Source organism: Chiloscyllium plagiosum, chromosome 1 (genome assembly GCF_004010195.1).
Source record: "Chiloscyllium plagiosum isolate BGI_BamShark_2017 chromosome 1, ASM401019v2, whole genome shotgun sequence".
NCBI classification, from domain to species: domain Eukaryota; kingdom Metazoa; phylum Chordata; class Chondrichthyes; order Orectolobiformes; family Hemiscylliidae; genus Chiloscyllium; species Chiloscyllium plagiosum.
In genome coordinates this window covers 44,196,556-44,209,086 of record NC_057710.1, presented here as the reverse complement: position 1 = coordinate 44,209,086, position 12,531 = coordinate 44,196,556, and the positions used below count along the sequence as shown (strand labels likewise).

The 12,531-nt window shown below is 40.0% G+C and overlaps 1 protein-coding gene across 7 annotated transcripts in view; it reads right to left on the bottom strand.

Annotated features, from left to right (window-relative positions):
- The window catches only part of rai14 (retinoic acid induced 14), a 271,305-nt gene that overhangs the window by 83,739 nt on the left and 175,035 nt on the right, over positions 1-12,531 (bottom strand). For 6 of the 7 annotated variants that reach the window (XM_043681189.1, XM_043681457.1, XM_043681357.1 and 3 more), the window contains 4 exons: positions 6,986-7,074; positions 3,336-3,400; positions 2,275-2,361; positions 1,042-1,099 (listed from right to left, as the gene is read on the bottom strand). In XM_043681189.1, the coding sequence (XP_043537124.1) occupies positions 1,042-1,099; positions 2,275-2,361; positions 3,336-3,400; positions 6,986-7,074 (299 nt within the window). The remainder of the gene's footprint in view (positions 1-1,041; positions 1,100-2,274; positions 2,362-3,335; positions 3,401-6,985; positions 7,075-12,531) is intronic. The other variant, XM_043681541.1, reaches the window with a different exon arrangement.

The window sequence follows — 12,531 nt, the reverse complement described above, 5'->3', positions numbered from 1 at the left end:
CTATCCAACCCTGCCCCCCAACACGGTCCAACTCCGTCCCCCAACACGGGCCAAACCCGCCCACTGCCCCCCAGCACAAAGCGCGCGAGCCCCCAACCCCAACACAGCCCCTCTCCAGGGCATCTGGACTGTACACCAAAACAAGACTGTTGCTACAGCTGTCTTTGTGGGGTAAATCTCCAAATAGCAACTTTTTTGACAGGACAATGTTGGAGAGGTTATTCCTGGGAAGCAGGGAGGGGATTGGGGTATACCCCTCTGTAGAACTCCATAGAAAGTGTGGGGGGGGTGAGAGAGGGCTGGGGGGGGTGGTGAGAGAGGAGGTCAGTCATTTGGGGACAATGCCTGTTTAATCACTGTAACAAAAGACGCGATCACTGTTGGAAACACGTCTTTGATGTAATGTTTCCATTGAGACCTCGAGATCTCCTTCGGATAATCCAATTTTCGGATAATGGGTATTCGGATAATCGAGGTTCCTCTGTGTATGGGATAATATATTAGCATGGATAGAAGATTGGTTAGCTAACAGGAAATTGTAGCATGATTGTGCCATTTTCTAGTTGGCAAGATATTGCGTGCCACAGGGATCAGTGCTGGGGCTTCAATCTTTCACAATTTATACAAAAAGAAGATATCAAATATATGATGGCTAAACATCCAGAATATACCAAGATAGATTTTTTTCAAAAAGCAGTGAAAAGGACAGAAGCAGACTACAAAAGGATATCGGTACACCAAGTGAGTTGGCAAAGTTCCAGGAGATAAAAGCGAAAAGTAGAAAAATGTGATCTGGCTGTCTCAGTACATGAATCACCAAAAGCTAGTATGCAGGTGCAGCAAGTCTTTAGGAAAGCTAATAGAATGTTTTCAGTTATTGTAAGGCGAGTTAATTACAAAAGTAAGGAAATTATGTACCAACTACACAGGGCAGTGGTGAAACCTCACAGATATACACATAGATCAGAGTTTTTACCATCTAAAATCTAGCTCCTTGGTCATGAAATGATCAATATATTTAAATCATGGTAATATTCTTACCTGCATGGTGCAAGGCTGTCTTCCCATTGCTGTCAACACATTCCACAGGACATTTGTACTAGTGAGAAACAAACAGCACATTTACAAAACTTTGTTGAAACATTTTATTCTGGAATTTAAGTTAGTGAATCCAAAACAGATACAATGTTAATTGACAGACACTTCAGTTTTGTTAATCTAACATTACATCCTTCAGGATGCATAAAATAATTTGAATATAACACAGCAGAGAGGGTAAAGCGCTAAATTAAATGGTTAATTTGCTGAAATATTTGATTTCTTGAGGTTATTATGCTTTAAACAGCAAGTTAATTGCAATTTAAATTAATAAAGTTACCAATGAGTTTTGAATGACACAATTATTTCTTCTGAAAGTATAAAACTTAAACTTTTACTAAAGCGATTTAGAATTATATATTTCTATTTCTGCACGTATGAAAGCTAAACAAGGTTTTCAATTTTGATCATTTTAAGTCCTCAATTTCAAATTAAAAAGTCAAATGTTATGGCAGCAGTCTTAATATTTAGTAGCTTCAAAATGAAGAAGATTGGACTTTCAGCTCCAGTGTTGCACGAAAGAGACACTAAGTAGCATAACAAAGAAAATAACCATGTTCCTTTTAGATGAAAGATACGGACGTTCCTATGTACCCGGTCTGTCTCATGCCTTCACATTACACATCCATGGTGAAGTCAAACCGGTTTCCCCTAAAAATCCTTGAACTGTCAATATCAGGCCAGATTCAACCTTACTGAATGCTGCATTTAGTCATTCACTACCCTGTATTCCATTTACAATTGAAGCTCAGAACTTCTAGCTGCAATAAAATCCCAGGCAGGCACTTTTTGTTTCTCTATCGATGAAAGTCTCTCTGCTTTTCGGGTTTAAAGAGCAGCTGTATAGGAATCAGTGTAAATCACACACTACACAAGTTAGAGCAGTGTACAGGACTCCAACCCAGCTTAAAACCAATAAGAGTTGGATTCACTCATAAATATTCTCCATTTGTAATCCAGTGTCAGAATAGATGTTAACACTTCTAAAAGAGACAATTTTAGTTCTTTTCATCTGTTTCTGTTTCCTTTGCATAAAATATTGATACTTATCACTTTCCACTAGTTGCTAGTTTCCATGTTTAGAATGCAGTGGAAGAGGCACATTAATCAAACAAATCAATTATACTTCTGGCAGAGTGCATTTTTAAACAGATAATAAATTTTGATTCCAATTACGGCTTTTCTGCTTAAAATCACAGATGCTAAGCCCTGTCTCCATCCTCGTTGGTCTTCTTTTCTTCCAGACTCATCCAACAAGCTTGCCTTAATAGAAAGGAATGGGTCAGAAGGGAGAAAAAGTGAAGAAAAGCAAAGAGTTAAAAATCAAATAGGACTGATGAGTGAGCCATATACAAGAATGAATAAAGTATGAAAAAAACCTAAAGAACAAAAGATCAGTTTTGAAAGAAAAGGAGAGTGACAAAGTGGAGACAATAATCGAGAAGAGGAGTAATGGGAAACGAGCAGGTACACTAAGCAGCATTAAAATGGAACTCAAAAAGAGATGATGGAGTAGGAAGAGAGAAGAATTGTAGGGGAAGGGCATGAAACCATGCTGACAGTCGAGAAATCATGCAGCCAGGGATGTCATAGAGGTCCACAGCACAGGAGGAGGCCCTTTGGCCCATCAAGTCTGCACCAGTCAAAAATAGCCACCTAACTGGGGGAAGGAAGGCGGCAACGGAAAAGGTGAGAACAAAAAAAAGGAGAAAGAGAAAGGGAGAATAAGGAAATATACAGATATATGGTTTAAGATTCTCCTTCACAAATATCAATGACAAAAACGATTCTATGATTCTAATATCAATGACGAGAATGCACTTCAGCAAGAATGTGTCTAAGAACATGCTTTGCAAGCAAATACATTTGCAAGTGTTTCACACAATGAAGCTATCAAGCATCAGTAGAATGACTGGAAGATTTTGAGTGTGACAATACTGAAAAATTGTAAAGTCTTACTCTATTTGAAATGTCTTGGCTAATTGGAATTTAATATTAAAACAGATTTATTAACTGTGCCAAAATGAACAGGATATTATTACAAATTTTTTGTCTGGAGTTTTAAAACATGCTCCTTTTAAAAAAAGACATAATTTTTTACACATAATCCAGCTCCCATTCAATAAAACATTACAATTTGTATCACTGTTCCATTGGACAAGTCACAATCTATACCCTTCGAGTAGCTATTACTTAAATTATGAATCACACAAAACAAAAACACATGGCATCCCTACCTGAAGGATCTTTCTTACACATTCTTGATGACTATTTTTTGAAGCAAGATGCAAAGCATTGTACCCTAAAATTCAAGGAGGGAGAGAAAAGGTTAAAGTTCTTAGAATCATCAATACTTTTTAAACCTTAGAATACAAAAGTGCCATTTAAATATTAGCTCCTCGGTTTTATAAGCAGAGTGAGATTTTACAGTTTGGCATGTCCTTTGTAGCTATAAATACTAAATTTTGGTTATAAAGTTACAGCTAGAAATAGACTGTACAGGCAGATAAGAAACATAAACCCAGAATGTAACATAAATTTCATTTCTTTTCTCTGATTTGCCAACCGCCCAGTAAGAACGCCAGTAAAAATATTGGAGTCCTAAGGACCAACACAGAAGAAAGAAGTTATCTTCAGCTTCATAGCGGATCCAGCTCAGGACCCCAGGACTAATTTTGTTACAGTATTTGGAGATTTCTTTACAATGTTCTAAATGAAACTTTGATTGAGACTTATTTTTGCTGACACACGATTATGTACATTTTGGAAATAAATAATCCAATAACATTGATAGAACATAGAAACATAGAAGAATACAGCGCAGTACAGGCCCTTCGGCCCTCGATGTTGCGCCAATCCAAGCCCATCTAACCTACACTAGCCCAAAGAATCTACCCCTAACATCTGTCCTATACCTACCCTCCCTTAATTTAAAGCTATGCCCCCTTGTAATAGCTGTCTCCATACGTGGAAAAAGATTCTCACTGTCGACCCTATCTAAACCCCTAATCATCTTGTACACCTCTATCAAGTCACCCCTAAACCTTTTAAATAGGTTAGAATACAACGGTGCCTGGAAATTATGGAAATATGCAGCAGCATCTATATTCCCTTAACCTCAGTCATCTTCTTGGGAAATGGTACCAAGTGGAAACCAATTGGTGGCCTACCATAAGACAAGGTATTCTTGAAGGGATCCTTCCAAGTTCCTACGAGCAGACTGATCTATCCCTGGGCTTGCAGAATGGTTATATTAAAACAAGCATACTCATGCTCCCTCTATTTTTCCTTCATACATATTGGAATTAATTTTGTTAATAAGCACCAATAGCAAGGTACTGATTTGTGCCATCCCACCAGCAGAACCCAACAGAAAATCTAAATCTAAGAAGTTTTCTAAAAAGGTTACTATTGGAATAGAAGAACACTAAAACAGGACCTAATTGTTTCGGTATTTATTGAATATGAAATTAAATGAAATTTGAGAGAATCTAACTTGTACCAAAAGGTTGAACACTTCATCACAAGCATCCTGAGCATGTAGTCAAGCATGGATTTTGACATCAAGGGCACTGACTGATACTTCAAGAACATGTAACTGCGAGTTTAGTCTCATGAATATTCAAACAAAAGTGACAGATCTAGGTATACTCAGCAGAATCAGTGAATAACGGCACTTTGGTGCAGAATTTAGGTGAAAAAGAAGATGACAGTCAAAAAGTGCATCTCTGGAGATGACATTCCAATTAGGAGCATGAATAGGCAATTAGACCTCCTGGGTCTGCTCCACCATTCAATAAAATTTTGGCTGATTGATTATTCGGTTTTCCTGCATGCTCATGACAATCTTGCTGAATAAAACCTCTGCCTTATGAATATTGAAAGACTCTGTTTTCATTATGTTTTGAGAAAGAGAATCCCAAAGATTCTCAAATGTCTGAGAAAAGATCTTCAGCTCTCCATAAATGTGTGACCCCCTTATTATTTGAAAACAGTAACTCCTAGTTGCAGAATCTTTCATAAAACAAAGTATCCTCTCCGGATGCACCCTGTGTTAAGACTGCTTAGGATTTTATAAATTTCAATCATGTCACCTCTTCATCTTCTGAATGCCTTCAGATAAAAGGCAAGTGTGCCTTTTCTCATAAGGCAACCCATCTATTCCAGGTATTTGTCTGGTAAAATTTCTTCAAAACACTTACATTCTTTTTCAATAAGGCCACCAATACCATACAGATATGGTCTCACCAATGTCATGTTTGGCTGCTGCATAATCTCCTTATTTAATTTCCCTCTCAATAAATGATAACATTCTACTAACTTTCCTAAGGACTTGTTGGACCTGCAGAAAACTGTTGGAATTCATGAAATAGAATATTTGGATCCCTTTTGCATCTGAGCACTGCAATCTCTCACCACTTAGACAATGTGCTTCTTTTAAATCTTCCTACCAAAAGGGACAATTTTACATTTTATTTCATTTGCCAGGTAACTTATCCATACCCTTTTATCATCTCCTTATATCCTATTCACAACTTACATTCCAACCTATCTTGATATAATCTGCAAGTTTTGTGATCATACTTTGGTTTCTTCATTTATACAAATTGTAAAATGTTAAGGTCCCTGGACTGAATCCTGTGGCAGCTGTGAGTGTGGTGCTGGAAAAGCACAGCAAGTCAGGCAGCATCCGCGGGCATAAGCCCTAATGAAGGGCTTATGTCCAAAACATCAATTCTCCTGCTCTCGGATGCTGCCTGACCTGCTGTGCTTTTCTTCCAGCACCAGACTCTCGACTCTGATCTCCAGCATCTGCAGTCCTCACTTTCTCCTGAATCCTGTGGTACATTATTTAAATCTTGCCAAGTAGGAACTGTCCCAGGTATGGCCTATGCTACTTCCTGTTAGCTAGCCAATCTCCAATCCATGTTCCCCAACCCATACCATAGTTCATAGCTTTCACAATAACCTTTGATGTGGCACCCTATCAAATGGTTTCTGGAAATCTAAGTACAGTTACATTCACTGGCTCCCCTTCATCCACAGCACATTACTTCTTCAAAGGGCTCCAACAAACTGGTTAAACATTATTTCCCTTTCACAAAACCACATTGACTCTGCCTAATTACCTTGAATATATTGAGTGCTGTAACTGCTATAAAAGTCAGAAGTCACACGACACCAGGTTTGTTTGAAATCACAAGCTTTCAGAGCACTGCTCCTTCATCAGGTGTAGTGTCTTCAGCAAGACCTCACCTGACAAAGGAGCATTGCTCCAAAAGTTTACGATTTCAAATAAATCTGTTGGACTATAACCTGGTGTCATGTGACCTCTGACTTTGTCCACCCCAGTTAAACACTGGCATGTTCATGTCATAACTTCTATGATAATGGCTTCTAACATTTTCCTCAGAATAAATAGTTAACTTGCCTGAAGGTTTCTGACTCCCTCCTTTTTTGAAAAAAGTAATTACATTCACTATTTTCCATAGAAACATAGAACTATGGGTAACTCAGTAGTAGCTTGAAAAAGAATTATTTCTGGAATTGCATTGGCCAGAGTGGAGCCAAGCAAAGCCAGCCCTGTGCAGTAAAGACAATGGAGAATGCTCAATCATGCATAACATCATAGATTATAGGATAGAGAGAAGAACTGAAGCAACATTCATCAGGACTCTTGAAGTGTTGTGAGCCAAGTGTAAAGCAAGTTGGAGAGATTTGAATGGTGAATGGCTTAGTGAAAGAGATGTACGTAGACTGAGGAAATCTCTGCCACTAAGTCTTAAAGTTCTTAATGCTTCAAAAATCAATGGTAATCTAACAACTTTATAACAAAATACTGTAATTTATTGTAACATATGCATATTTTCAGTAGTGAATTGCTTACCTGAGCCATCAGGTACGGTTAGATCAACACCATGAGAAAGCATCATTCCCAAGCATTCCAGCTGTCCCTTTGAGGCAGCCAGGTGAAAACTGAAAAAGAAAAGCAGATTACCAATGAAATCGATACATCAGCATTTTAACATTTACCTTTGAGGGTTTTCCAACACCTAAAGCACAATTCTGAAAGGTGAAATTTAATCATAAGTTAATATCTTGAGTGATTTGATTCTTTGCTTTATAAACACAGCAGTAGGGACTGAAATAAAAGGTTTGGATAATAGGCAAAGACTCAGATTTATTCTGAAACATAAAGACACAAAATGGGTTAATCCTTTCCTTTTGGATCAGTATTTGTTATAGGTTCACCATTTTCTCACTAATGTAGACAATTTCTTACACCTCTCCCCAAGACCAAATTTTGGCCAATTAGGCTCTGTTAACAATAAAAAGATGGCAAGAATTTTAATTTTGGTTTTATTTAAACTTCAAAATAAAACTTGTGTCACATTTTATCCTGAGATATTTATTTAGTTTAAAGTTTGAGTGATTGAACTATTCAAACCTTTTTTTGTGGTGTTGCTCAATGAAGCCTTGTTTCTGAGCAATGCATTGCCCAAGGGACATCTCACCCCACAACACCCAGAAATAAACTGTACCCCTTTATCATCTACAACGGGACACTCAAACTCCCAACTATTGATCCATTGGTTCTCCTTTTGCCTCAATCATCTGCAACCTTCCTTCACCTCCATCTTTGATACTGTTTATTGAAGTAAAACCCTTACCCTTGCTCAGCCTGATCATTGCTCTCTTCTTCATCGCTTTAAGTTGAAGGGCGGTAACTTACATATTTAGGCATAGAACTGGTTTAGACAACCATTGCTTGGTCTGGCTGGATAGCATTAAGCAGTATCAAATTCTGCACTCCATTGTCAAAACTCTAACATGTGATTCAAAAATAACCCTTAGTTCTTTCTCTTAAGGCATATAATCTTTAATCTTTTCTTCCCTGCCCAGTGTTGAGATTACTGACTTCTCTATCATCAAATCCATCATTCTCTAAGTTCACTAATCCAAAATTCATTCAAACTTGCAAAGTATACCAAATACACCGAACCAGACCATTCAGATAACAAAGGCACTTATTTTCTACTCTTTGCTCTTCTCATCCTTCACCAAACACGCTCAAATTTTCATTCTCATCTCATTGACATGCTCAATTCACTACCCCACTTGTGACAGTGAGTAATCATATTCTCACCACAGTGTGGATACAGAAATGTGTTTGGAATTTCCCATTTGAATTCTTGGTGACTACTTCATATCACTGCCTCCAGTTTTAGTCTACCTCACAAGTGGAAACACTGTCTGTGCAATCAAAATATAATCATTGGTTCACTGAAAAATAGACACAGATGTAGACCATTTGGCTCAAGCCTTGCTCTGCAAGTCTATAATATCAGAGACAAAAAGTGTGATGCTGGAAAAGCACAGCCTGATGAAGAGCTTATGCTCGAAACTTTGACTCTCTGGCTCCTCGGATGCTGCCTATCCGGCTGTGCTTTTCCAGTACCACACGTTTTGACTCTGATCTCCAGCATCTGCAGTCCTCACTTTCTCCAATTCCATAATATCAGGCTAGTAATTGTTACCTTAACTCCATTTCTTTGCCTGCCTCTTGTAATCCTTGATTCTAGCTTCCACCAATTACAGGGAAGGAAATTCCAAAATATGAACTACTCTGTGAAGAAATTTCTCACCTCAGTATTAAATGGGTAATCTTTTGTTTTTAAACATACACTCTAGTACTCCAACAAGTAGAGGCAAACTGCTCAATCATTCTGCAACTTCATGACAACCCCTTTATCCCCAGATATCAGTCTAACAATCCTTTCTGAATTGTTTTAAGTGCAACCATAATTGTGCTTGTGAATGAGAGGTCAAAATTGCACACGTTCTCACCAATGCCATGTAATCCATAGTTTCATCAAGACTTCCCTACTTTTACGTTCCTCGTCACTCCTATCCCCTTGCACAACAGGCTAACATTCCTTTTGCCACCTCATTCCTTTCTGAACCTGCATGCTACCTTATGAAGACATAGAGATGTCTCAGCTTGCAATCTCTCACTAATGAAAATAATATTTTTTTTAATCTTCCTGTCAGTGGATAATCTCAGATTTGTTCACATTTTCCATTTGGTAAGTATTTATCAAGTCATTTAACCTAATTATATCCCTTGTTAAACTCTTTGCAACATCCACACAACTTTATTTCCAATCCATCTTTGTGTCATCAGCAAATTTGGCTGCAATGCAATTGGTGCCTCCATCTAACTTATCAATATAGACCGAGTTAAGTTACATAGATCGAGAAATAATTGAGCCTCAGTTTCAATCCCAATGGCAATCCACTAATTAATGTTTGCCAACCTGAAGCTGATCCATTTATTCTGACTTTATTTCTTGCCTGACAGCCAATCCTCTATCCATGCTGACATACCAGCACCAACACCTTAATTATCCTTCAAAAAATACAGCCTGTTTACTCTTTGCCGACAGGAAAGGATGCATTCAACTGATCTCATCTCACCATGGGACCATGAGAACTTTCATTCCCATTAAACTGCTGACCGTTTGTATTTACTTCTAACTCCCTTGCTACCTTACATCATATAGTTGCCTTCGTTACCCTCAGGTGACATCTTCTTAAAACAGTCTATTAATCCTTTGCTCAGAAAAACTACTTTGAAATTTAATTTCTAAAAAAAACTGTCACAGCACCTTTCCTTTGTAAAGTTGTTAAATGAATTGGTCACTTTCAACTCTCTGCCATCGTTCCCTCAGAATCATGGCTGAAAGTCTCTGGTAAGGTTTTGGTCACTGCTACACAGTATGACCACAGTGAAATACTGCTACAGGATACAGCCGTGGTGAAATACTGCAACACGGTACGCCTACGGAGAAATAGTGGTACATGTTATGGCCATGGTGTAATACTGCGAAAAAGTATGTCAAGGTGAAATACAGCGACAGGGTATGGCCATGGTGAAATACTGCGACAGGGTACTGCCATGGTGAAATAGTGGTACAGGTTACGGCCATGATGAAATACTGCAACATGGTACAGCCATGGTGAAATACCGTGACAGGCGATGGTTAGGGTGTAATAATGCTACAGGGTATGGTTACTGTGTAATACAGCTAAAGGGTATGGCCACAGTGTAATACGGCTACAGGGTATGGTTATGGTGTAAAACTGCTACAGGGTATGGCCATGGTGTAATACTGGAACATGGTATAGCCATGGTGAAATACTGCAACACGGAACGGCCACGGTGTAATACTGCTACAGGGTATGGCCACAGTGAAATACTGCTACACAGTATGGCCACGGTGTAATACTGCTACATGGTATGGCCACGGTGTAATACTGCTACAGGGTATGGCCAGGGTGGAATACTGCTACAGGGAATGGTCACGGTGTAATACTGCTACAGGGTATGGCCATGGTGTAATACTGCTACAGGGTATGGCCATGGTGTAATACTGCTACAGGGTATGGCCATGGTGTAATACTGCTACAGGGTATGGCCATGGTGTAATACTGCTACAGGGTATGGCCATGGTGTAATACTGCTACAGGGTATGGCCATGGTGTAATACTGCTACAGGGTATGGCCATGGTGTAATACTGCTACAGGGTATGGCCATGGTGTAATACTGCTACAGGGTATGGCCATGGTGTAATACTGCTACAGGGTATGGCCATGGTGTAATACTGCTACAGGGTATGGCCATGGTGTAATACTGCTACAGGGTATGGCCATGGTGTAATACTGCTACAGGGTATGGCCATGGTGTAATACTGCTACAGGGTATGGCCATGGTGTAATACTGCTACAGGGTATGGCCATGGTGTAATACTGCTACAGGGTATGGCCATGGTGTAATACTGCTACAGGGTATGGCCATGGTGTAATACTGCTACAGGGTATGGCCATGGTGTAATACTGCTACAGGGTATGGCCATGGTGTAATACTGCTACAGGGTATGGCCATGGTGTAATACTGCTACAGGGTATGGCCATGGTGTAATACTGCTACAGGGTATGGCCATGGTGTAATACTGCTACAGGGTATGGCCATGGTGTAATACTGCTACAGGGTATGGCCATGGTGTAATACTGCTACAGGGTATGGCCATGGTGTAATACTGCTACAGGGTATGGCCATGGTGTAATACTGCTATAATACTGCTACAGGGTATGGTCATGGTGTAATACTGTTACACGGTATGGCCATGGTGTAAAACTGCTACAGGGTATGGCCACGGTTTAATACTGCTACAGGCTATGGCCATGGTGTAATACTGCTACAGGGAATGGCCACAGTGTAATACTGCTACAGGGTATGGTCATGGTGTAATACTGTTACACGGTATGGCCATGGTGTAAAACTGCTACAGGGTATGGCCACGGTTTAATACTGCTACAGGCTATGGCCATGGTGTAATACTGCTACAGGGAATGGCCACAGTGTAATACTGCTACAGGGTATGGTCATGGTGTAATACTGCTACAGGATATGGCCACGGTGTAATACTGCTACAGGGTACGGCACGTTGTAATCCTGCTACAGGGTATGGCCACAGTGTAATCCTGCTACAGGGTATGGCCACGGTGCAATACTGCTACAGGGTACAGCCATGGTGTATTACTGCTACAGGGTATGGCCACAGTGTAATACTGCTACAGGGTATGGTCATTGTGTAATACTGCTACAGGATATGGCCACGGTGTAATACTGCTACAGAGAATGCGCACGGTGTAATACTGCTACAGGGTATCCCCACGGTGTAATACTGATACAGGGTAGAGCCATGGTGTAATACTGCTACAGGGCATGGCTATGGTGTAATACTGCTACAGGATATGGCCACGGTGTAATACTGCTGCAGGGTATAGTCATGGTATAATACAGCTACAGGATATGGCCACAGTGTAATACTGCTACAGAGTATGGCCACGGTGTAATACTGCTACACGATATGGCCACGGTGTAATACTGATACACGATATGGCATGGTGTTGTACTGCTACAGGGTATGGCCATGGTGTAATACTGCTACAGGGAATGGCCACAGTGTAATACTGCTACAGGGTATGGTCATGGTGTAATACTGCTACAGGATATGGCCACGGTGTAATACTGCTACAGAGTATGCGCACGGTGTAATACTGCTACACAGTATCCCCACGGTGTAATACTGCTACAGGGTAGAGCCATGGTGTAATACTGCTACAGGGCATGGCTATGGTGTAATACTGCTACAGGGTATGGCCACGGTGTAATACTGCTGCAGGGTATAGTCATGGTGTAATACAGCTACAGGATATGGCCACAGTGTAATACTGCTACAGAGTATGCGCACAGTGTAATACTGCTACAGGGTATGGCCACGGTGTAATACTGCTACACGATATGGCACGGTGTTGTAGTGCTACAGGGTAGAGCCATGGTGTAATACTGCTACAGGGTATGGCCA